A 26,091-nucleotide genomic window follows, 5' to 3' on the forward strand; every position below is an offset into this window, starting at 1 on the left:
CCCGACAAACCATTTCCACACATCATCCTAGTAGGTTCTCTTATTAACCTAGAACTTGTTGCCCATGGTGAAGGCTGCCACCAGAGTCTTCTAAATGGGAGAGGTAATAGACACTAATGGAGCATTCACATTGAACCCAGCTGTGGTGTTATGTGGACGTGTTATTTCATTGACTCCCCCAGATAACCAGGTAGGCAACAGAGATACAGAGAGGTAAGTAAGTCTATAGCCGTCGCCTCGCTCCAAGCTGCCATCATCTCTCACCCAACACCTTGATATCCTCCAACCAGGGTCCAGGCCACCTCCCTCCCGGCATCATCCGTGAGCAGCCCAGTGATTTTGTAAAAATACAAATCTGATCACACCACTCCCCCGCTTCTCAGTGATACTAGGAGAAAGGTCAGAATCCTTCCCGGGACCGTCAGGGTCCTGGCCGCCCGCGCGTCCTCCAGGCTCTCTCCCCGTCTCTTCAGCCCTTGCTCACCGCACTTCCGCAACAGCGACTTCTGCCTGCTGGCCAGACAGCAGCTCCAGCAACTTCTCTCCTCGGACCAACTGCCCCCTCCATCGTATACCTCCACCATCACGCGTGTGTGTCTACAGGCACACAGATGCACACACACCTGCGCACACACTGTCTGGCCGCCTCACACTCGTCCTGGGTCTTGGCTTCACTGTCACTTTCTCACGGAGGCCTTGCTGACAGTGCCTTGCCCCCCCCACACCAGAATCTAGGTTAGTTCCTCCTATTATCCCTCTCATAGGGCCCTGTCACTTTGCACAACTGTCATTCTACATTTATCTGTGTATTTGTCAGGGCTCCATTTCTCCCACTGCTGTACCAGCTCCGGGAGAGCAGGGTCTGCATCTGGCTTATTTGCTTTTGCTGCCCCGTGGTCGGGGCCGGGCACGATGCGGAGCAAAGTCGGCGTCACCCAGACAGCAAGCACCTCAGCTGGAGGCAGGCTCCAAAGCCCAGACGTCTCGCCTGCCTCTGAGCCCCGTATAGCACTGCTCCTGTCCGCCATTCTCATTCCTATCCTGAGGGTATAACCACCAGGCCCTTAGCACCCCGGTGCTGGGCCTCTGGGCCTCTGGTTCTGGGAGACAGAGAAGAGCCGAAAGCGGGTGCTGATCTGACCCTGCTGGGTTACCAGCAGCCACCTTCGCCTCCCCCGGGGGGCAGTGCCATCCCAGGGGCCTCTGGACCCCAGGGAGCACTTTCTTTTGTTTCTAATGAAGGGCAAAGGGGGTTCCTTCTTCAGAGTCCTGCCCTGGGGCCCACGGTATCTGGTTGCCGCACAGAAGGGAACGTGGGACAGTGATTCCCCTGCAGCGCACGGGGCTGTCGCAGCTGCAACGGAAGCGTCGTCGGTAAGCGGCATCGTAGCCAGTGAAGGCAGCCGAGTGGAACAGGTCTGAGGGGAGCAGCACACTCTCCCCTGGGTGTGCGTGGACCGGGGTGGGGGGCTTAACCGTGCTGTGGAGGCTTGGGTCTGGCCACTGCTTCAGCCACTTTCCGACCCTGCTTGGATGTGTCCCCACATCCAGGCCCTGTCATCCACGTTCCACATTCCACGCCCACGTGCTGGGTCTTTCCAGCAGCGTCTGCGTCTCCAGTGATGCATTATGGTTTTGTTTTGTTCCTTGCTGGGAAAGCCTAGGCAACAGGCTCCAGAGGAGGCTGGTGAACGAGGAGGGGACGGTTGTCGGTGAGGATGGGCAGCGATGGGCATTGCATTCGCAGAGCTCATGCCGCCCTTTGCCCCGCGATGTCCGAGGGGACCTCCCCGCCTCTCCCACGCCCATTCCTCAAATGCCATCCAGCACAGTGGCACCCTCTGTACTACAGCGAAGGGTTTGAGGCCCCAGAGGTGGCCCAACCCCTGCCAGCAGGAGCCAAAGGCCCAAATTCTAGTAAAGCAAAAGAATGTTCTCCCTTGGGGCTCATCAGCCCGGCATCTCACCCAGGGGTCCATGGGTGTGCCCGGGGCTAGTGCAGGGAGCTCTGACTTTCTCCAGAACGTTTCATTTGAATAGACGTTTTTTCTCTAAGTCATGGTTTCTTCACCTCTGCACTGTTGACGTCATGGGCCGGATAATTCACTACGGGGGGGACTGTCTTGTGCACCGAGGGATATTTAGCAGCATCCTTGGCTTCTACCCACGGGGTGCCAGTAGCACCCTCCAACCAGTTTCATCAATGCAAAATGTCCCCAGACATTGCCAAGTGTCCCGCTGGAGACAACCACCACCCCCAGTTGAAACCACTGTTCTTCAGGCAGGACCGGGGCTCCCTGTGTCCTCCCACAGTGAGGGGCCTTATCACAGGACATCCTACAAAGCAGGAGGCGGGATGTGCCGGCACCCTCTGCCTGGATGCAACCCCGGGCGGGGAGCGGAGCCGGGCCGGCCCACTTCCCTTCCTGGGGCACCTGAGAGTGGGGTGCAGATGGGCGTAAGCTCCGAGGCCAGACGGTGGGCTGAAGTCCCAGCTGTGCCACTTGCTCCCATGAGACTTGGCCAATTCCCTCCCTCTCTCTGTGTCTTGCTTGGCACATCGTGACTCAGGGATTGTAGGCGGTGATATCACTCCTTCTGAGGTTAATGCAAAGATCAAGTGCTCAGTCAGTGTGCCCTGCGATGATTGTTTTATCAAGGTCTAGCCACAGTGGCAACTGGATCTTTTTTCCCTTTGGGAACAAGGGGTGGCTGACCCTGTGTCCTTCCGCAGTAAGATTCTTAACACAGTCTTTTTTTTTTTTTTTGCGGTACGCGGGCCTCTCACTGTTGTGGCCTCTCCCACTGCAGAGCACAGGCTCCGGACGCGCAGGCTCAGCGGCCATGGCTCACGGGCCCAGCCGCTCCGCGGCACGTGGGATCCTCCCAAACCAGGGCACGAACCCGTGTCCCTTGCATCGGCAGGCGGACTCCCAACCACTGCGCCACCAGGGAAGCCCCATTTTTTATTTTTTAAAGAGCGCTTTCAGGACTTCCCTGGTGGTCCAGTGGGTAAGACTCCGCACTCTCAATGCAGGGGGCCCGGGTTTGATCCCTGGTCAGGGGAACTAGATCCTGCATGTGTGCCGCAACTAAGGGTACACATGCCACAGCTAAGAAGTCTGCAAGCCGCAACTAAGACCCTGAGCAGCCTAAATAAATACATAAATAAATAAATATTTAAAAATAAAGAGCACTGTCGGGGTCACCTGACACCCACAGAATGAACGGCGGTCAGGGATTTCTCCTGGTGCAAAGCTGCCTCTGAATTGCCCTCTTGCCCTACCAACGTTTCTGGTCACCAAACGCTCTGCTTTGCTGTGGTTTCAGGGCATCCCACTGCCCATGCTGGAGCCCCTTCGGGCCTTGTGCAGTGTCAGGAGTGAGCTGCCTGGGCTCCTGTCCCTGTGCTGCCCCTCATGAGCCCGGTGACCCAGGTAAGTCCCCACGTGTCTCCCAGAACCTGTTTCTTCCTCTACCGAGGAAGGATAATCAGAGCGGAAAGCTTCCAGGGACTTTATCAAAAGAGTGACACGAGATAACATGAAAAGCTCTTAGTGCGGGAGGCATAACAAGCACTAACCATTAGCACTATTATTATTAATTTAATTTTACAAGAATGAAGACAGCAGAAAGCTCGCCGTGTGCAAGAGCCACCCAGCTCGTTTCATCCACTGACTCTCACCCTCTTGGAGGTCAACATTCCCCAGAGGAGTTGCTTGGAAAGACGTCTTAGAAGTGATCAGACTTTCTGTTCCCCAGTCATGTATGGGTGCGGAAGGTCAGTAAGGGAGAAGGAGAGACCGCTTCCCGCACCCACAGGCCTTCCCGAGGCCCGGCCATGGCCATGGCAAGCCCAGCGGAGGCTTTGCAAGCTTGTGAAGGAAGATGCTTGTCGGGAAAGCCCTTGCAAAGCTCAATCCAAGGGAACAGGGAGGGCCGGGGGACCTGGGTGAGGTTGGCTGGGGTGTGGCTGAGACCAGGGGACCAGCTCGGGGATGAACCCTGCCCCTTCCCTCCCTCCGAGGGGGTCTCCTGGGACTGGGCTCAGGGAGTCACCGGGGACCGGGGATCTGTGGGGCATGGGGGCTGGGTTGGGGCCCCTTTGCTCCTCCAGCCCTCCCTTACCCCGGAGACCCTTTAAGGGAGGGCGTCAGCACCCCGACTTGTAAAACCAGGGCAGTGCCGAGAGGTGGGAAGCAGGCGCGCGTGTGAGCGGGGCTCCGATCAAGGCTGACCTTCCAAGGTTGGACTCTCTTCACGGTCTCTTTCTTCCTCCCCTTGTTCCTCTCCCTCCACCTCATCTTCTGTCTCCAGACTTGGTGGTTTCAGCTATGGAAAGACAGTATACACTTGTTGGTGGAGGGCAGGCCTCCCTGCACCCGGGAGGTTAACCCCTGAGCCTAGGTTGCTGGGCACCCAGGAGACCGCGCTGCCAGCACCACGGCCGTGAGAGCCTAGCGGGCGCTCGACACCTGCGGGTACGGATGGTGGGCACGGCCTCGGGCACCTGCCGCTTGCTGCCTGGGCCACCTCGAGCTAGTTCCTCCTGAGTCTCCTTGGTCCCCTCCCCTATAAAGGGGACATGATTCCCTGCAGGGCTGTGGCTGGGATTAGAGATAATGCATGTGAGGACCCAGTAGTGCTTTCTCAGCTCTGACCCCAGAATGTCTGGCCAACTGCGGAGACGCAGAGACAGGCAGGAAGCGTGTGGTGGGCAGAAGGAGGGGGCCAGGTTCTGTGTAGCTTAACCCCTGAGGATCAGCTTCTCCATCCAGTGTCCACGCTGCTGTGCGGAGCACATCTGGGGCTGCCCAGCAGCGGACACGGAGTCAGCGGCCACATTGCACGGTGTCAGCATTACCTGCTGGAGGGCCGGAGGGCCCGGGGCGATGGGTGGGAGGAGCCCGCGCTGTGGGTCAGAAAGGCAGGACTCCAGCCTCGCCTCAGCCCCACCTGTACCACCAGATGGTGTGAGAATAAAGCCGCTCAGATCCGAGTACTTCCAAATGCAAAATGCGCCCACAGAAATAACAGCCTGTCTCTAGACCCAGTGGGAGAGAGGCAGAAATGGTGAGTAGTCACGGGATGGAGCCGGTGGGCTGCTCTGTGCTTACCCACCTTCCGTCCCCCTGTCTCTCCATCGGTGCCCGAGAACTGGACACACGGGCCGGCTTCGTGGGCCGGCGCCCTGAGCGGCCATGTGGCCTGTGCTGACCAGGGCTCCACGCTTGCTTTAGTGTCGGCTGCCACTGTCTTGAATTTCTCAACACTTTTTTTTTTTTGGCCACGAGGCCTGAGGGATCTTAGTTCCGTGACCAGGGATGGAACCCGCACCCCCTGCAGTGGAAGCGTGGAGTCTTTACCACTGGACTGCCAGGGAAGTCCCTTGAACTTCTCAATACTTTTGAACTGGGGGCCCCATGTTTTCCTTCCTTCCCTAACTAGGCAGCCGATCTTGCTTACAAGGGCAGACGCTGACCCACGCTCGCTTGTTCTTTTCCCTTCCGTGTTGTGCTTTCACTCTTTCACATCTTAGTGTCTTATCTGTGGGCCCCTAAAGACAATGGCCCAGACAGACCATGTCTTTTTCTTCGTCCCCTGGTACCTAAGAGGGCCTGGAAGGTGACACTACCTTTATCACTCCATCTCCTCAGTTTCCAGATGAAAACTAAGGAACCAAGAAGTGAAGTGATGGGCCCAGGCGATACAGCTAGAAGGTGCTTTGGAGCCGGGGCCATGGATGGCTGAGCTCAGGACAAATTCCCCCCCCGATGCCAGGAGAGGTCATCACGGATCTCACAGCACCCTCCTCCCGGGGTCTCCAGCCTCCCTCTTCTCTGATGGCTCAAGTAGCCTGGGTCACATGCACGTTCAAGGTCCCCATCGTGGTTGGGAGAGGATTTCAAGCAGCCCAGGGTATGGCTCCTGCGCTCAGGGAGCCTGAAGGGTGTTTGGAGACTTAGGATTCCTCTGGAGGAAGGAGGTAATTCCTCCCACTTGCCAGATGGACAAATGAAGGTCCACCCGGTGAGGCCACTTGCTCGCGGTCGCCTGAGGTCAGCAAGCAGGCAGCCCGGGGGCCGCAGCTCCCTCCCGGCCATGCCGCCCCGAGCCCGCTCGAGGCCCCTACAGGCTTGGGCTTCTCCTTCATGGCTTCCGCCTCCCTCCTCTTCAGCTCCGTGAAGATAACATCGAAGAACTCCTCCTCGGCCTCGGTGACCAGCTGCTCCAGGTTCAAGGCAGGCTTCTCTTCCCTCGGGTGGCTATCCTTGCCCTCCGCCTTGCCCTTCTCCTTCAGTCGCATCTCACGGTGCCTGGTCTCCAGGATCTTCTCCCGCCGGGTCTCACGCTCAAATATCTGTGCACAGGGACAAAGAGGCCGTGGGAGGGGCGGGCAGGCAGTGCTGGCTCCCAGCACGGGCACCGGGCGGGTTCTCCTTGCTCGACTCCAAGCAGCCCACACAGAGGCCTGTACTCCGGGCTAATGGCAAGAAAGGGGGGCTAAATATGGGGCTTGGGAGGCGGGAGCAGGGGTGCCAAGTTACTCAGTTCCAAGGAATTCCAAGAACACGGATGCAGGCGTGAAGAACACCCTCTGGGGCTGCGCAACATGGCGGCCTGGGCCCACAGAGGACGACGTCATTGGTGGGACCACAATCTCAGGCAGAGCCAGGAGGGTCTCCCAGGGTCTCGGCACCAGGGGTTTTCAATTTCTCTGTGTGCCCCACGGTTCTGGGGAGGTGCCTCCAGGGTGGATGGATCTCAGCCCCCAGGGCCCCTTCCCCAGGACGGTCCCCTTCCAGCTGTCTTCTCTACAGGCATTCTGCTAAGCCTTCCTTGGACAGGTTCTGCTGCCCCAAAGGTATGTTGTTTGAAACTAGACAAACTGACCGAGTCAAACCACTTGGATTTGCAGCTGAAAAAAACTGAAGCTTGTAGAGGTAAAGTGACTTGCCCAGGGCCACTTGGCTACTGAGTAGTAAGCCAGGGTGGATTCAGACATTCCCAACATCCATTTCTCGGGCTCATTTCCTGATCCACCCCCAAATATCCATCCATTTCCCAGGAGGTGACAGAAAAGGGCATCTGTTCTTCCCTGACTGGCCCGCTCGGCCAGGGGGCCAGGTCAGAACAGGAGCTGGTGCACACCTCACCCAGGGCCCGCACCTACCGAGGAAACCATGTTCTTCTCGTTCCTCTGCAGGGTGCACAGCCCATTCGAGACCTCCAGCAGCGTGGTTGTCCCCAGCTGGGAGCCACAGGCAATGAAACATCCATTGTCCTGTACCCGGAGGCAGAAGAGGGCCTCGTCACACACCTGTTGGAGGGTCAGGCAGACCCGGGTGAGGGAGGAGAGCGGAGCAATGTCACCCTTTGTTGGTCTGATTATCTGGCTCCTGGGGAGACTTAGCCAAGCAGCCCCATTCAGACACCCTTGGTGACTCCCCCGATTGAGGGGGACCCCAGCCTCAACCCACAGGATGAAGCTCACACTCTACGACTGGCTGTAAAACCCTTCGCCCCCAGCCTCATCTTCCGTCTCAGCCTGCCCCCCCTCACCCACCCCTTCAGTCCAGCCCCACTTTCTTTCTTTTTTCTTTTCTTTGCTGCACTGTTGGGCACGTGGGATCTTAGTTCCCCGACCAGGGATCGAACCCGTGGCCCCTGCATTGGGAGCGTGGAGTCTTAACCACTGGACCTCTAGGGAAGTCCCTTCAGCCCCACTTTCATTCTGCAGTTTCCCCAGCCCCGTGCTTTTCCACGGCCCTAGCCTGCAGGTCTCTTCTCTGGCTTTGCTGATAGGATAACGTTAGCTCAGGCTGGAAGGGGTCAGCTGCCAGAAGCCTGTGCCCTGGCTTCTGAAGGAACAGGCCTGGCGGGAGAAAAGGCCGGGCATCTGCTTTTCTCCTTTTTTAATTCCCCTCAGGTGATTCTGCTGTGCCACCAGAGTCTGAGGGCCTGGGTGCATGGGGAGGCAGGTGCACGTGACCTTCAGGCTGAGGGCGGGGTCACATTGCTTGAACACAAAGTCCCAGATGTCCAAGGTCCCATCCATCTTGGTGGTGAAGAAAACCGCTGGCCTCACCGGGCTCCAGGCACCATCAGTGAGATAAGCCATGTGGTACCTGTTGGGAGCCGGGTGCCGCCGGTCGGTCAGGGACCCCTGTGGTTGGGAGGGATGGAGAGCCTGCTGAGCCGCAGCCCTACTCATCCAGCCCCGCCCCGGCTCCAGGGTTTCATTGCTGGGCAGGAAGTTCTTTCTTGTGTTCGACTTCTAGCCACGCCAGCCTTGCCACCCACAGCTCACAGTTTGCACTATAAAGGGTTTTGGGTGGGGTCCTTCCCAGGGGCTGGTCACTGGCGTTTTCCACAGCCAACTCCGGGGCACAGGCTTGGGCCCAGTCCCCCAGCCGTGAGACTCACCTGAAAGGAGTCGGAGGAAAGAAAAGTTGCCCAGAAAAGTTCATGCTACTGAGATGAAGAGAGTGTTATACTTCCTACTTGGTTTAACCTAGATTTTCAACGATTTCTGCAGTGAAGAATGAAATTGGACCCTTATCTTATACTGTGGACAAAAATGAACTCGAAATGAATTAAAGGCTAAAACGTATGACCTGAAACCATAAAACTTCTAGAAGAAAATGTAGTGGAAAAGTTCCTTGACATTGGCCTTGGCAATGACCTTTTGGGTATGGCGCCAAAAGCACGAGCAACAAAAGCAAAAACAAACACGTGGGATTACATCAACCTTAAAAGCTTCTGCACAGCAAAGGAAACAGTCAACGAAACGAAAAGGCAACTAACACAACATTGTAAATCAACTCTATGCCATTAAACATTTTAAAATAAATAAATTAATTAATTAAAAAATAAATTTAAAAATTGCACAGGCAACCTAAGGAAAATATTTGCAAGCCATATGTCCGATAAGGGGTTAATATCCCAAATACATAAGGAACTCATACAACTCAATAGCAGAAAACCAAATAACCCGATTAAAAACATGGGCAAAGGACCCAGACATATGGGTCTTCAAAGAAGACATACAGATGGCCAACAGGTACGCGAAAAGGTGCTCAACATCACTGATCATCAGAGGAAAGCAATCAAAACCACAATGAGATGCCACCTCACAGCTGTGAGGATGGCTAAATTATTAGAAAAACAAAAGATGAGAGCTGGAGAGGGTGTGGAGAAAAGGGAACCCTCGTGCACTGTTAGTGGGAGTGTAAATTGGTGCAGCCGCTATGGAGAACAGCGTGGAGGGTCCTCAATCCCATTTCTGGGTCTTTAGCCGAAGGAATTGAAATCAGGATCTCGAAGAGATACCTGCCCTCCCATGTCCACTGCAGCACTATTCACAATAGCCAAACATGGAAACAACCTAAATGTCCATCGACAGGTGAATGTGCAGTTTGAAGCACCTTCCTTTGTGAAGGGGCTGAGTCAAGCCACTTTCCAGCGTAAGCTTGGCTGTTTGTGGAGAAGTGTTTTCTCCATTTTATGGGTGGGCACAGAGAGGCTCAGAGTACTCCTGGGTTGGGCTGGGCCCCCTCTGTCCCCTCCAACCCCTGCATCCCTCTCCCGCCCCAACGTCCCCGCCTTACTTGGTCCACATGATGGACGACTCCCGGCTGTCTTCTGACCAGATGCGGGCGGTCCAGTCGCCGACGGTCAGAAAGTTCTTCGGGTAAAACGGGTTTCGCTGCAGGGCATAGATGGGGCCATGGTGGCCTGAGAAGGTGCACACGATCTTCTCAGCCGGTGTCTTGGCCTTGCGGTTGCAGGAGATGACGATGCCTTGCTCCGTGCCCACCATGAACTTGGTCGGCTGTGGAGGGAGTGACACGTGAGCGAAAGGCTCCATGGAACATCAGCTCAGGGTTTAGCTGGCAAGGCGAGCGGTTTTCCGGAGTCAGCGTGGTGGAGCGGCAGGACGGCTGGGGGTCCAAAGGAGCTGAAAATGCCTTCGGTTTAAGCCTCTGCTCGCGCTGTGCCCCGCCCCCTTCTAGGTAGCTGCGCCCACTCTTGCGCTGGATCAGATCCCACACTTCTTTAAACCTGCCCAAGGGCCCCACAAATAATGAAGCCCCCCTCTCCGACTCTTCTGGTCCCTGGAGAATCTCATCACCAGCCCTCTTTGTGGAGCCTCACTGTGTCCACTAAGCATTTTGCCATAAAGATCCTGAATGTTTATACATAAAGTAAATGATTGAATCAATAATGTAAAACATGGATCTAGAAGAGCTTCCTCCAGTCTCCAACTACTACTCCCGGCAAAACTGGTCTACATTGTACACCCGTGTCCATAGCATATTTATTCACAACGCCCAAGTGTCATCGACATGTGAGCGACATGTGGTCTCTGCCCATACAATGCAATATGATTTGGCCTCAGAGAGGAAGGAAGTTCTGCCACGTGCTACAATGCTGATAAACCTTGAGGACATTGCACTAAGTGAAAAAGCTCATCACAAGAAGACAAACGCAGGAAGCGTTCACTAAAATGAGGTACCCGGAGGAGGTAAATTCATAGACACAGAAAGTTGAAGGGGCTGAACGGAGGGGAAAATGGGGAGTTTGTTGATTAAAAGGTACAGAGTGTCAGTTTTGTAAGATGAAAAAGCTCGGGAGAGCCCACAATGTAAGTATATTTAACAATGGTTAAGGTGGTACATTTTACGTTATGTGTATTTTGTTTTTGTTTTTACTACAATTAAAAAGAACAACGGGGCTACAAATTGGAGGGTCAAAGGAAAGGGAAGACCCTTCTACACTGTTGGTGGGAATGTAAATTGGTACAATCATTGTGGAGAACAGTATGGAGGTTCCTTAAAAAACTAAATATAGAACTACCATATGATCCAGCAATCCCACTTCTGGGCATATATTCGAAAAGATGCATGCACCCCAATGTTTACTACAGCACTACTTACAATAGCCAAGACATGGAAGTAACCTAAATGCCCATCAACAGAGGAATGGATAAAGAAGATGTGATACATATATACGATGGAATATTACTCAGCCGTTAAAAAGAATGTAATAATATCATTTGCAGCAACATGGATGGACCCAGAGATGATCATACTAAATGAAGTAAGTCAGACAAGGACAAATATTCTATGATATCACTTATATGTGGAATCTAATTAAAAAATGATACAAATGAACCTATTTAGGGAGATTGCGCGCTCACAGTGCAGGGGGCCCAGGTTCGATCCCTGGTCAGGAACTAGATCCCACGTGCATGCCGCAACTAAAAGTCCTCATGCTGCAACTAAGAAGCTCGCATTCCGCAACTAAAGATCCCACCTGCCGCAACTAAGACCCGGCATAGCCTAAATAAATAAATATTTAAAGAACAAAACAAAACAAAAAAACCCCAAATGAATCTATTTATAAACAGAAACAGACTCACAGATATCGAAATGAAACTTATGGTTACCAAGGAGGAAAGGTGTGGGGAAGTGATAAATTAGGAGTTTGGGATTAACATATACACACTACTATATACAAAATAGATAACAAGGACCTTCTGTGTAGCACGGGGAGCTCTACTCAATGCTCTGTAATGACATACATGGGAAAAGAATCTAAAAAAGAGTAGACATATGTATTATGTATAACTGATTCACTTTGCTGTAGAGCAGAAACTAACACAACATTGCAAATCAACTATACTCCAATAAAAATTAAACAAAAAAACAAAACAAAACAAAACAGAAAAGGAAAAGAAAGAGACACAGCTCGAGAGTCCCAGAAAAGTAAGGAATAAAGTCAACTCCAGGGCTTCTGCAAGCTAGTAAGGGAGATAAACTGCCCAGGTCCCGGTGGCCCATCATGCCTCAGACTCCTTGGTGGGGCATGGGGTGGAGAGCCTGGGCCTTGGGGTCAGAGCCCTCAGTTTGAGCCCCAGCATCCCCGTGTTCTAGAGCATGTGACTTACCTGCCTAAGATGAAGTTGTTTATCTGCAAAGTAGGGATAATCACATCACCTCACAAGACGGTCATGGGTGATCACACAAGCTCATCACGTAAGGCAGTGACAAGGGTCCAGCACACAGTGTGGGAGAGGTGAGGGCTAGTGGCACTGAGGTCATTGCATCTAGCACTTGGACTAGAAATCTCTGATTCGAGGACAGAATGTTTTTCTGAGTCCTCCCCACTGTGACTCCATGCCCAGGGCTGAGGGGGTCAGTAAAACTGTCTTCCACCTCATCCACCACATTGATCCCCCAGCCTGGGGGGTGGGTGGGGGGGACTCCCAGGGCAGGGGTGAGGCCAGCACACCTCCACCTCCTAAGGGCCTGGGAATGATGTCACGCGGCCTGGAAGCAAACCAGTGACAATCCCAAGGGGGAGCCAGGCCAAGAGCCATCAGGAAAGGTCATTTTCTTGCTTTGGAGGGAGTCTTCATTTGCAGCTTCTAGAAGCTTCCCTCCTCAGACACAAACACATTACCACTTTGATATTTCTTTACTGTTCCTTCTCAGTTACTAAATGCCATCATAGGCCCGTGCTCTGGTTTGCCAAGGAGCCTCCTCTGATCTCATTTTCCTCTCCAACACCTCTTCTTTCCCCACGGAAGTGAAGCCACCGGCCCAGGGTCCCACGTGAGGCAGGCACAGAGCTGGAGCCTGGCCTCTGAATGCTGGTTGTGGACAGGGCTCTTCTCATAGAATGGGGCCTCTCTGGAATCCTGTCCTTTCAGAAAGCTTGCCTTCTGATCAGCCTGGACACTACTAGCCAAATGGCGACTCTTGAGTGAATTAGAATGGCCTCCTTCCTCTGCTCTGCTGCCCCCTGCTGGAAGGTGGTTGTAAAGACCACACAGGTCTAGGAGGATCACAGGAGGATGGTCCAGTGCACAAGGTGAGAAGCAGCCTCAGGGTCCATCTGACACAGTAGCCACGGGTCTGCCCTTGGCTTTGGCTGCCCTGGCAGTGGAAGTCAGGGAAGGGAGAGGAAGGGACACCCACCAGAGTAGCCTCGAACTCCAGGGAGGTGGCCCCCAAGGCATGCTCCAACTGTTCCTTTTTGGTGATGTCCATGATGACGACCTCGGTGGGCTCGCTCATCTTCCGGACGTCCCACCACATGACCTGATGGGAGGAGGGGCCAACTCTGAGGCCTGAGGTCCCGCAATTCTCCTGACTTTTGCCTTCTCTACCCCCTCCCCCTTTTTGGGGCCAGTCACTGGGGCCAAAGGGGTGTCTGACAGAGACTACCAGCAACCCGAGGGGACAAACGTGCTTTGAGAATCACTCCTTTTGGCCACAGTCCCAAGCCTGGCTAATTATCAGCGTCATGAGCAAGCTTCCTAAAATCCAGATGCCAGGGCCTCACCCCAGACCTCCTGAAGGAGAATTGCCAGATGTGGGCCCTGGAGTCTGTATTCTTAAAGTCTCCTCACAGCAGGGCAATATATAGCCACATTCAAAATGCACACATGCTTTGACCCAGAAATCCCACCGCCAGGAACGTATGCTTCACATGTGTGCGGTAATCTATATACAAACACACTCTTTGCCACCTTTTCTGGTAACTACAAAATATTAAAATCCACTTAAACAAATTACCGCATACCCATAATTTATTAAGTCCTTAGCAGGCATGGGGCAGTGCTTTACGATATATGAAATCATCTTCAAGACATGCTAAATGAAAAACGTCAGGGCTTCCCTGGTGGCGCAGTGGTTGAGTGTCTGCCTGCCGATGCAGGGGACACGGGTTCGCGCCCCGGTCCGGGAAGATCCCACATGCCGCGGAGCCTGCACATCCGGAGCCTGTGCTCCTCAACGGGAGAGGCCACAACAGTGAGAGGCCCGCGTACCGCAAACAAAAGCAAAAACAAACAAACAAACAAAACATCAAGTGCAGATCAACGTGCAAGGTGTACAGAAAGAGAGCGAAGACAGACACGCTTGCTTCCGTATGCAGACGCGGAGCCTGGAGGCTGATGTGGGTGGGCGCCTACAGGGAGGGGGACTGGGAGGCTTGAAGGTAGAGGCGGGAGGAAGGCGTTCACTGTCTGCCCTTTTGTACCTTTGGGATCTTGCTCCATGTGCATGTATTACCTATTATTCAATTTAAAAATGGAATGAAAAGCAAACATTCTTAGGTAATTCAGTGGGAGGCCGGGCAACTGCTCTGATCCCCACCCCCTTGCCCCCCACAGCGCCTGGCTGGTGGGTACCTGCCCGTCTGTGGATGCCGAGAAGCACTCGGTGCCCGTCTTCGACTGCAGCCAGATGGTGCCGTAAACAGGGTCTCGGTGGCTGAACTCAATGGTGGACAGCTCTGCCACCAGGCTGCCCTTCCGGGTGTCCCAACAGGCTGGCGGGGAAGAAAATGAAGGGGATGTGATGGGGGCACAGGCTTCCTTTCTTAGTGCAGGGAGCACGGGATAGAGGGAGGCTGCTTCTCTTGGTTTGGCAGGTATGTGGTTTTTTAGAAGCGGAGTTAAGTTCAAACCCGCCTGAGTTTCCTACCAGCCCCCAAAGCGTGCTTCATTGATTCCACTGAGCCCCTAACACATGTTGAGCATCACACTGGGCACTGGGGAAGCCACTGGGATTCAGCCAGCCACAGTCCCTGGGAGACAGGAAGGGAAATCTGCAAGTACAGCCCATGCTGTGATTGCTCCAGAAGGAGACACATGGAGGCAGTCAGGGAAGGCTTCCTGGAGGAAGTGAGAAGGAACTAAGACTGAGGAGGAGCCTTGGGTTGGAGTGAGCCAGGCAAAGAGAGAAGAGCACCTGCACCCCAGGGAAAGGCTCTGGGAAGTAAAAACATCTATGCAAATCGCTCCTGCTGCATCCACTCATTCCCTTTTCGCCTCTGTACCTTTGCTGCCTCTGATCGGAAAGAAACACAGAGAGGGAGATTTATCCTTTCTTCTGATTCATAATTAGTACGTCGCTTCTTCTGTTTTACCAAGAAAGACTCGAAGCTTACCTATTATTTTGTCCCAGTGGATTCTGTTTTCATTTTCCCACGAGTGTATAGCGAGGACCCACCCTATTACTCAGAGCTGTTTCTAGGAAAGCTGGTTTTGTAAAACAACAACAAAAGTCCATGATCCATAAGTCTTGATTTATGGAATCCAAGTCCAAGGCATTTGACCCTGGACCCGTCTGGCCCAGAACCAGGTTTTCTTAGCTAAGCTCGCTCTGCTTGGGCAAAGCAGTACTCCAGGGTGGGTCCCACCATGTCTTTCTTACAGACAGCAGAGCCCCAGAGCCTGGGCTGGTCTGAGCTGGCATGAAGAACCACTGAAAGGGGTTATGAATGATGAGCGAGGCAGGGCTTCTGAATAAATTGTGGCCAAGTGGCTTTGCTTCAGTCTTTTAGAGCCTGGGCACCCAGATAAATTTGCAGGAGGTTTATGGGAGCCCACGTCTATTTCATAACCCAGGAGCTCCCCTGGAGAGGAGGCAGCAGGTCTAAGAGGGAGATCAGAGGCCTCAGGAGGCTAGGAGGCCACGAGGCAGCCTGGCCACAGAGAGGTGCTGAGAGGCGTCCCAGCCATTCCGGCCCCTACTCCTGGAGCGAGAGGGGAACACAGGAGAGCTCGTGAAGACAGGAGGGAAGGGGAGCCCTTTTCATGTCTGGCTGAGTCTGGCCTGGGATGCAGACAGGAGGATTAATTGTTTGGTTACTTCAAGGCCAGAGGTGAAGGGCAGGCAGAAACCTTCAGGGCCCACGTGGGCAGGTTTCTTCTGAGCTCACCAGGGATACCGACATCAGTTTTCTGGGTGTCGCACCAGCAAAAACGGCAGAGTGAAGACCTCTGAGAATTCTCTCCTCCATAAAGGCCAAGAGAACCTTGGCAAAAATGGTCAGAATCAGCTTTTTCAGAACTCTGGAAATTAGCCGAAGGCTGGCAGCAAATCAGAGTGTTTATCTGAGAAAAACGGCTGAATCCTGGTAAGAACAGTAAGTTCTGTTGCATTCTGACGTGCCCTAGTTGGGATCCTATACTCTCCGGTTCTATGGTAGCCTTGAAAAATAACATTCTGCCTTCCTGGTAAGAAACCACTAGCCTGGCAGCCAAGGGATGGAGCAGAATGGAGCAGGAGCTCTTTCAAAGTCTCCTATTCCAAGAATTGTCATTATTTGACCTGTCTGTCTGATGGTTCCCTGGAAGACCCCCCCCCCCCCACTACTTGCAAGGTCGTCTATATTCACCTTGACTTGGAGCTTGCCCAGTGAAAAAGGTCTGTTTAAGAAGGCAATTTTGAAAATAATTATGATTGCAGACAACTGATTAACTTTGCAGTGTCCCACAGTGGTGGATAACAAGTGGAGCAAACAATAAGCTAACTAAAAAGCTTGAAAGGAGAAGCTGGAGAAAGTCCATAGGAGTTTTGAAAAGCTCCTGGAACCTAGAAGGTCATGTGCATGGGTATGGCTGTGTGCATTCCCAGGGCTGCACACATACTTAGGAAAGAACTGAGAAGGCCCTAAGCTTTCACCTCTGGCTGACCTTAAGGCTCGGTGCGGCGGCTAAGGCAGAGTTGACAACTCTGCCTGGCTGAGTGTTGAAGGTGTGCTCAAGTATGCACACAGAGCCTCCTAGCAGAGTCTGTGAGATTTATTGGCTCCAGATGACAACAAGCAGAAAACATTCATCTCAAGCGCACAGGGAACATTCTCCAAGATAGACCACACGTTAGGCCATAAAACAGGTCTCAATAGATCTTAAAGATTGAAATCATGCAAGGTATCTTTTCTTACCATAACAGAATAAAACTAGAAACCAATAACAGAAGGAAAACTGGAAAATTCACAAACATAGAGAAATTAAACAACATACATCTAAATAATCCATGGGTCAAAGATGAAGTCAAAGGGAAATTAGAAAATACCTTGAAATGAATGAACATGAGAAGACAACATACCAAAACTTAGGTGTGGCTAAAGCCGTGTTTAGAGGTAAATGTATAACTGTAATTATCTGTATTTTTAAAAACCTCAAATCAATAATCAAACCTTCCACTTTGAGAAATTTAGAAAAAGAAGAGCAAAATAAACCCAAAGCAAGCAGAAGGAAGGGCACAATAAGGATTAGAGTGGAAATAAATGAAATGGAGAGTTTAAAAACTGAGAAAAATCAATAAAATAAAAAGTCGGTTCTTTGAAAATAAAACAAAGTTTACTAACCTCTAGCTAGACTGACCAAGTGAAAAAGAGAGAACACTCAAATTACTAAAACCAGGAAAGACATAGGAGATGTTACTACCAACTTTACAGAAATGAAATGATTGTAAGAGAATGAACAATTGTGTCAACAAATTAGATTACCTAGATGAAAAGGAAAAATTCTAGAAAAACACAAACTATCAAAACTGATTCAAGAAGAAAGAGAAAACGTGAGAAGACCTGTAACAAATAAAGAGGTTGAATTTTCAACTTTAAAACTACCAATAAGAAAAATCCCTGGACCAGATGGCTTCATTGGTGAATTCTACCAAATATTTAAAGAAGAATGGCTATCAACTGTTCACAAACTCTTCAAAAAAAAAAAAAAAAAAAAAACAGAAGTGGAGTAACACTTCCCCATTCATTGGTTTTTTTTTTTTTTTAATGTATGAAGTTTTATTTAACTCATTAATGAAAGAACAAGCAAGATGGTAAGCTGATTTTAAACAAGTTTTGATAGAATCAGTTTCTAAACTGAATGAATCCCCCTGTAAATGGTCTTCATACCTCTTGTTTTAGGCAGTTCTATAATTCTTTTTTTTTTTTCCTTTCCCCCCCGACTTACTCTATATAGCTGGTATTACTCACACCCATTACCGTGTAGGTTGCCCCGACTGCATCTCCTGAGATGGAGCTCCCCAGTGGTCTCATAGCCCCTTTGCCTCTAGCTAACCTAGCCTAGCTCAGGGTAGGCGTACAGTAAATGTTTCTTGACTTTACCTGGCCCATAATTTTCTTAACTTTTTATTTTGAACTCATTTTAGACTCACTTGAACTTCTACAACTGAAGACACGGCTGAGGTATCAGCAAAACCTGTCTCACCTTGATGTCTGGAAGCTGCAGGGAGTCCCCACCCCACTTTGTCCTCCATGGCAAGACTGGCCCGGCAGGTGGGCCCTGGCCAGACAGCAGCAGGGGCCAAGCTGCCTGAGAGCCTGCAGGGGACTCGGGCTGACTCCTGGTTAAGTGCCGGGCTGTGTGTGGGGGTCCCTCCTTACCGATCTGCCCATTGTAGCAGCCTGCCAGGAGGACGTGGGAATCTTTGGGGTTGTATTCCAAGGTGACAAGAGGAGAAGACGGCTTTAGGACAATTTCTGGCCTGTTGGGGTTTTCTACAAAGGAAAACAACAACAACAACTATATATATATATATATATATATATATATATATATATATTCTACCAGACCTGGAAAAAAAAGGACAGGGTCAAACACTTTAACCCCTTTTATAGGTGGGGGGTGGCAGGGGGAAGCCTGGAAGCCCCTCTCCAGGCTGCAAGCTCTGGTCCTCAGTGGCCAGCATCTAGCCCTGGAGGCTCTTCTACTGGTTTTATTTTTGGGAATCAGGATTGTGTGTGTGTGATTGTCATTCTAGTCCATTTTCCAGGTTCGGTATTAAATGAGGTTTAAGGCTTTTACAAAAAGTCAACTCTCCCGACTTGTGTGAGCCAGCTGCCCTGTCTGTACAGCAGGGTTAATGATGGAGCCCAGCCCACGGGGCAGCGCTAGGAGCTCACTGAGCTGCTCAGGGGTGTAAAGTGCTCAGTCCTGTGCGTGGCACCTACACCTGCTAATAAAGGCTAACGTTCATTTTCACAACGACAGCAACGAGGGACGTCTGAGAGCATGGATGGAGACCACAATCACCTGCTACCTGCCAGGCTCTGCCCTTGGAGTGAGCCCTTCTGTCAACAGTGGTCCGTGCTCCCGAGTGGACACACTGCCCCCTACTGGCCATGAATCAGGGGAAAGTGCCAGGACAGGTGGGACAGAGGTGAGTCCCAGCGTCCCTGTGAGGACCCCTTGGGTCACTTCTCAGTCTGCTGGGGACTCTTTCTGATATGCTCTTCAGGGACCCAGAGTTGGGTCTCCATGTAGCCTGGTCTTGAATGCCCTGGGATCTGGAAATGAAGGGAGTTCCTGCTTCTGATCTGGCTCCGCTTGGCTGCACCTGAACCCAGACAGCAAAGGGATGAGACAGTGGCTTCCTCCTGGGTCCCTGGGCATCCCAGTGAGAGACCAGCCCCACGAGAGTCCCGCTGCTTCTACCTTCCTCCCCCCGAGTTTTCACGGGTCTCTGCCGCACTCCCTCATCCCTCCCTGTGGCTACCAGACCCCTCTGCTTCTCACCCAGGTCCCAGATGTACGATTCGTTGCTCATGCCCTCAGGTGCCCGTTGAAAATTCAAGCAAGAGTACGCCACTGCCAACTTCCTGTTGCCATCGGGGTGCAAGGAGATGTGTGTGGCTGGCCGCTTAATCTCCTGGGGATCCCTTTAGGGGAGGGAGAGAGGGCAGAAGACTGAAATACCAGGCTCCCTAAATTTCGTATTTGCTAAAGTTTTTCTTAAAGGAATTCATACATATTTAAACATTCGCTCAGATAAATTTATTTTAAAAACAAAGCTGACAGGACTCCCTTAATTGGAAAACTGATCTCACCAGCCATAAATAAAAACTAATAAAAATTAAGACAATGGAAATAAAATATTAAATTTCAGCCTGATGTCTTCGTTTGCTGAAAGTTCCGAGCCTGAGGCTTGAATTCGCATTAATATTAAACTATGAGGGAGGGTGAAGAATTCAGCCATTACGCTCCTTGGTATTTTCCCAATTGAGTTGAAAATGTATGTCCACACAAAAACCTGCACACAGAGGTTTACGGCAGTTTTATTCATAATTCCCAAAACTTGGAACCAACCAAGACGCCCTTCGGTAGATGAATGGATAAACTGTGGTACATCCAGACATCATTATTATTCAGCATTAAAAAGAAATGAGCTATCAAGCCACGAAAAGACATGGTGGAAACTTAATGCACATTGCTAAGTGAAAGAAACCAATCTGAAAAGGCTACATGTTGTATGATTCCAACTATATGACATTCTGGGAAAGGCAAAACCATGGAGACGGTACAAAGATCAGTCGTTGGCAAGGGTTTGGGGGCAGGGAGGGATACATAGGTAAAATACAGGGGATTTTTGGACGGTGAAAGTATTCTGTGTAATACATTTGGAATGTATGACACCAAGAGTGAAACCTAATGTAAACTATAAACTTTGGGTGTGCTGTAGGCATCCCCCCAAATTTCATATGTTGAAGCCTCATCTCCAATGCGCTGGTGTTAGGAGGTGGGGCCTTTGGGAGGTGATTAGGTCATGAGGGTAGAGCCCTAATGAATGGGATTAGTGCCCTTATAAAAGAGGGTCCACGGAGATCCCTCACCCCTTCTGCCTTGTGAGTTCACAGCAAGCAGATGGCTGTCTCTGAGTTAGAAAGTGAGTCCTGGGAATTCCCTGGAGGTCCAGTGGTTAGGACTCAGCACTTTCACTGCAGGGGGCCGGTGAGTCCTCACCAGACACAGAACTTGACCTTGCTGGCACCCTGATCTCAGACTTTCAGCCTCCAGAATGGTAAGGGATAAATTTCTGTTGTTTATAAGCCATGCGACTTGAAACGAGTCCTTACTGGTCATGCTGGGGCTGGGTGAAACACTTCCCAGGACCCTCAGTGGGTCACGGTAGCAAAATGAATCCTCCAGAGTTGGCATTTGAGGCTAGTCACGTCTGAAATCACAGGTATTCTCTGCATATATGAGCATACACACACGCGCACACACTCGCACATATATACATACAGATACATGTATACGTGCACACACATGCATATATACATACACATGTATATACATATGCATACATACATGCACACATGCATATAGGTGTATTTTAAACAAAAAGTAGTGCTCTCTACACACTGTCCTGCCCCTTGTTTTGCTTTGGTTTCACATAGTAAATCTTGGAAACTCTCTATAGGCACATAAGGAGCTGCCTCATTCATTCTGATGGCTGCGTGGTATTCAACAGTGTGGGCATACCAGAATTGCTGGAACCAGCCCCCTACCGACGGGTTTAGCTTCCTTCCAGTCTTTGGCTAGCACACACCCTGCCGCAGTGAATATGCAGTGACTTCACACATGTGTCTGTGGGATAGATTTCTTTTGTCAAATTTCTGCTGTCCTTGGAGGTTATTCCAGGCACACTCCTGAGAGTTTGGGACAAGGGTCTTGTTTACTCACAGTGCAGCCGGATCACTGACGTTTGGTACTTGATACATCTACACCGTGTGAATCAACCACACTTGTACACAGCTTTGCAAATTTGCTTTAGTCTTTCCCCAGACTCTGTCCTCCTTTTCCACCAACCAGCCCTGCCCTCAGGGTAGGCACCCCTTGTCTGCTGGGCGTTTTATTTTGCTCTGTCCCTTATTAAGCTCGGATCACAGATGGCATTGTACCCATGGCATGGAGTGACTGGCAAGGGGTCACCTTTGGAAGCACCCACGCATAGGGCTGAGAGAAATTGGCCAGACACCTGCCTGGCTATAGAGGTACCTGAAAACATTGACGGTTTTAGCTGAAGGGGCCTCTTCCATCACCTCCACCGCATCCTCGTCATCAAAATACTCCTGGTAGATGTCAATGGCATTATTCTGCTTGATGCAGTGCTCCACGATCTGAGGAGGACACAGCGGGAGTTCTTAGCAGTAAAGGGAGGTCCTTTCAGCCTGACCAGGGCTGAGATGGAGTCTGGGAGGGACGAGAAATATCTAGTAGTCTTTTCCCATCCTTCCAGCCCATGCATTTTCAATGGGGGCAACATCTACCCCCCAAAAGGGTGGAAATTGGTTCTTGGGGGTAAAATATTATTACTTTTTTGCACAAAGTAGAGATATACATCCAGTACATAAATATATAGTACACCTACGGTATTACATTTTCATTGGGGTGGGGCGATGTCTAAAAAGGCTTCTTGGGGGACAACAATGAAAAAAAGGTGAAGAAACACCACTGCTCCAGGCAAAGAGAATTAGTAACCACCCCATATATGGCATCCATCTCCTGTTTCCTCCACCCAGAAGGCCATTCCCCGTTATTCCAAATGTCCAACAAGGAAAAGCTCAAGATCAAGTGCCACCTCTTCCAGGAAGACTCCCCTGATTCCTTCAGCAGGAAATCAACTCTCCCTCCTTATGGGGCAAATGGCAGAGCATCTTTTCTCTTACAGCCTTTCTTTCTACATTACACAGTGATACCTCTGTATTTGTTTTTGGCCTCCAATGGATTATAAACTCTTTGGGGCAGAATATATGTGAATTTCATTTTTGCAATCTCTACTGCACCTGGCAGAGACTACAAGCTCCATGCAAATGTGTCGACTGAATGAATGATCCCTACTGGCAGGTAGCTCCTGGGTGGGGTTCCTTGGGGTTCTCTTTGCCCAGAGGATTTCCCACTTTTCAGATTCCTCTTAAAGCCCGTTCAGTCCTTGGACCTTCTGGTCTGCTGTGTGGACCTGCCTGCCTGCTCCCAGACAGAAGGTTCCATAACGTAGCTGGGGTCCTTCCCCGAGGAGCCACAGTTGCTGAGCTTGACACGTAGCTGGGGAAGCAGAGTGATGGCTGAGGCCCTGACCACTGGCGCTGTAGGAAGCCTTACCGAGCCCAGCCGCATGATGGTGTTGACGTAGTTCTCATCTTTCTCCACCTTCTTCCGGAAGCGGATCGTCTGCTCCAGTTCCAGGGGGTTCACATCCTTGGGCCAGCCCCCCTCGATGTGATTAACCCCCCGGGTCTCCATTTCAAACCGCTCTGTGTTGGCCTAAACAGAGAGCCACAGGTGAGAAGACGCCTGGCCCTGGTGGAAGCATCCGACCACTTCTGCAAACCAGTGTCCCAGGGCTCCCGGGTCCCTGGGCTCTGAGCGCTCAGGGACGGACCCGTGAGGTGCCCCTGGCCAAAGCCACTATATTTTCAGGTCCAGCAAGGAACCTTCTGGTCCTCAGGTGGCCACAGGCAGCCACAGAAGTGTCAGCCCTGTGGAGTTATAGCAGCTTTGCAGATACTGCCAGTGGCTATGGAAAATCCAGTTCTGACCTGACCTCAGCCCTAAAGGTCCGGAGGAGCCCGCCCATCGGTTCTGTGAGATCCCAGAGGAAAACGTGACTAAGCTTTCTCCGCCCTACCATTTACAATGTCACAGGGATCGAAACAGAAAAACAATTAAGAGTGTGGACTTGCTTTGCCCATTCTCTGTTGTAGGGAGGTTGGCATAGATGTAGTTTGACCCCTTAAACTTACCTCTTTTCCTCCTTCCCAGTTTTCCCCCATCTTTTAAATCGTGGTAAAATACACATGACATAGAATCTACCATTTTGACTAAAATGTACAAGTTAGTAGCATTAAGAACGGTCACAATGTTGCACAATCATGATCACTATCTAATTCCAGGACTTTCTCATCACCCCAAGTGGAGACTCCATACCCATTGAGCGGTCACTCCCCTTCTCCTTTTCCTTTTTAAGCCAGTTCTTACAAAAGCTAAAAGTTTCAACAGGGTGGAGCTGCTGACAGAGGAGACCCCGATGTGGTGTGGCCTTCATGGCCGCCATCTTCTTTAGGTGGCTACACCATGAACAAAACCACCCTGGTCCCCATGACAGTAGCTTGCCCTGGGAAAGCAAGAAACTCAGTCTGTTTGAACTGTGAGTTATTGGAGCCATCCACAAAGTGGATGGCCAAATCAGTGTGATTTTCACTCCATTGATTTGGGAACATGACAGTTGTGTTAACCCCTTCGGTCTAATCTTCTCCCAGCAGTTCTTGACATAATCAGGAGCTGATCACTTGGTTCAGACAGACCAGGAGAAATCTGGGAGCTTGGACAGCGACATGGCCCTCAGTTCCTTTATCTTGGAGGCACCTCTGACCAGCACTTTCTATGGGACCCTTTCCTTTTCCCAAGCTAAGCAGGTCCTATAGATGTGAATCCCTGGCCCCCTCAGATACCTCTCCCAGATGTAGCTAATGCCTAAAACAACTCTAGTAAGAGTCTTAGAGGTGAGGCCAGATTCCCTGGGAGAGAGAACATCTTGATTTACATTCACCCGGCCCAGGGAGTGGTTGGTACTGGGCCTTGTCCTGACCCTGGGCACCCAGGTGGGTCTGGGGCTGGGTCTGGGTCTGCCCTCGTACTTCCAGCATCTTCACTGGTCCACTCTAACTGGCTTCCAGGGGGATGACTCCAGTCCCACTTGCCTACCTTGGCCAGCCACCCTGCCGGACCACACCTCCACTGGCCCGGCCCCTGGGGCAGGGACCCACCTCGTGTTCCGACATGCTAGTAGAGCACTGGATGCCCGTGTCCACGGGGTTCCGCTCCACGAATTGCTTGGCCAGCTCAGGGTTGGGCGGTATGTCGATGTTCAGCTCTGCCTGGCGGTCGGAGAAGTTGCATTGCTTCCCGAACTCGCTGCGCTTCTTGACATACACGTACACAATCTCCATGGTACCAGCTGCTGCAGGAACAGAGGGAGGGTGTGTGGTGAGGGGTCCCAGCTGGCTGCTTCCCAGTCCCCACGGACCCTACCACCGGGGGCAGCTCCAGGTTCCCAATCTGGTTGGGGGGAGGGTTCCTAACGGGTTTATCCAGATGCTGCATCTGCATTTGAAAAAATAATTTATGGAGTGATGACTACAGGCTAAGCACCACCCTGCTCAGTTCTTACCGTTGCCCTCTGAAGTGGACAATAAAATCACCATTTTACTTTGGAGGAATCCGATATTTGGAGATACCCAGAATGCCTTGCCCAGGATCACATAGCTCACGTGTGGTACAGCTGGTCTACCTGACTCCAGAGCTCTTACTCACCAAATGATACAGTTTCTGCTGAGCTAGTATGCTTATTGAGAGGCAGGAAGAAACACTAATGGCGATTATGTTGAACTTAATTCCCTGCCACACACTGGACCTGATCATATAGCATATAGATTTGAGGCCCAGGCCTCTCTGGAAACCCTCCCATCCAACCACGTGATTGCCACAAAGGCTCACCCACTAGGTTACTGGATTCTACCCTCCATCACCCTGTGGGAGCCCCACTGAAACCTCTTCCCTCCATGTCACTCCAACGGGGACAGGGCTGGGAGTCCAGTTGAGAAGGACAGAGGGTCAGACCCCTTCCCAAGCAGGCAGAAGAGTTAGACCTTTGGGAAACCTTCTGACTTGTGCTACTAGTCGTGAAAAGCACAGTGGGAAATTGAAAAGCAGGCTGGGTTGGACCCTGACTTCAAGTTCTGGCCCTGCCTCTCACCAGCTGCTTGACCTTGGCTGGGCCACCCAGTCATTCCAAGACTTGACACACTTAGGATGCCGAGAAGGTGAAATGCAAGATCTCGGGCAGCAGCAGAGCCAGGGTTCACACGCAACGCTAGGAAATGCTTTCTCACTCATGCTAACTGGAAGTCTCAGGCCGTGGGCCCTTCCCGCGAATTGCTCTCGACTTGCCCCAAAAGACAAGATTAAGAAAATAAAGAGAGGGCTTCCCTGGTGGTACAGTGGTTAGAAATCCGCCTGCCCATGCAGGGGACACGGGTTCGAGCCCTGGTCCGGGAAGATCCCACATGCCGTGGAGCAATTAAGCCCGTGAGCCGCAACTACTGAGCCCGCGTGCCACAACTACTGAAGCCCGCGCGCCTAGAGCCCGTGCTCCACAGCAAAGAGAAGCCACCTCAATGAGAAACCCGCGCACTGCAACGAAGAGTAGCCCCCGCTCGCCGCAACTAGAGAAAGCCCGCGTGCAGCAATGAAGACCCAGTGCAGCCAAAAATAAAAAAGAAATAATAAAATAAAATAAATAAATTAATTTTTTTAAAAAAAGAAAATAAAGAGATAAGCTATAGACTTGGAGAAAATATTTGCAAATCATGTATCTGAGGAAGGACTGTGTCCAGAACATCTAAAGACCTACCAGTTCCCAGGTGCTGTGAACAGCACTTACAGGCACTCTCGTTGCATGCCCACTACAGCACCCCAAATAGGTA

General features: G+C 51.3%; 1 protein-coding gene across 1 annotated transcript; it reads right to left on the reverse strand.

The window, feature by feature from the left end:
- Positions 1 to 4,062: 4,062 nt before the first annotated feature.
- DNAI2 (dynein axonemal intermediate chain 2) lies at positions 4,063 to 24,752 on the reverse strand. Its single transcript, XM_022589912.2, has 12 exons — positions 24,373 to 24,752; positions 22,709 to 22,870; positions 21,605 to 21,726; positions 19,343 to 19,485; positions 18,211 to 18,324; positions 14,204 to 14,343; positions 12,987 to 13,109; positions 9,612 to 9,835; positions 7,994 to 8,129; positions 7,175 to 7,321; positions 6,134 to 6,361; positions 4,063 to 4,332 (listed from the first exon to the last, which is right to left on the reverse strand). Exons 1-12 carry the CDS (start codon positions 24,553 to 24,555, stop codon positions 4,228 to 4,230), a joined length of 1,827 nt encoding a protein of 608 aa, XP_022445620.2. The 5' UTR covers positions 24,556 to 24,752; the 3' UTR covers positions 4,063 to 4,227.
- Positions 24,753 to 26,091: the final 1,339 nt, after the last annotated feature.

The sequence above is a fragment of the Delphinapterus leucas genome, chromosome 19, assembly GCF_059928025.1.
Source record: "Delphinapterus leucas isolate spDelLeu-1000000601 "Yukka" chromosome 19, BTC_Dleu_Yukka2, whole genome shotgun sequence".
NCBI lineage: Eukaryota > Metazoa > Chordata > Mammalia > Artiodactyla > Monodontidae > Delphinapterus > Delphinapterus leucas.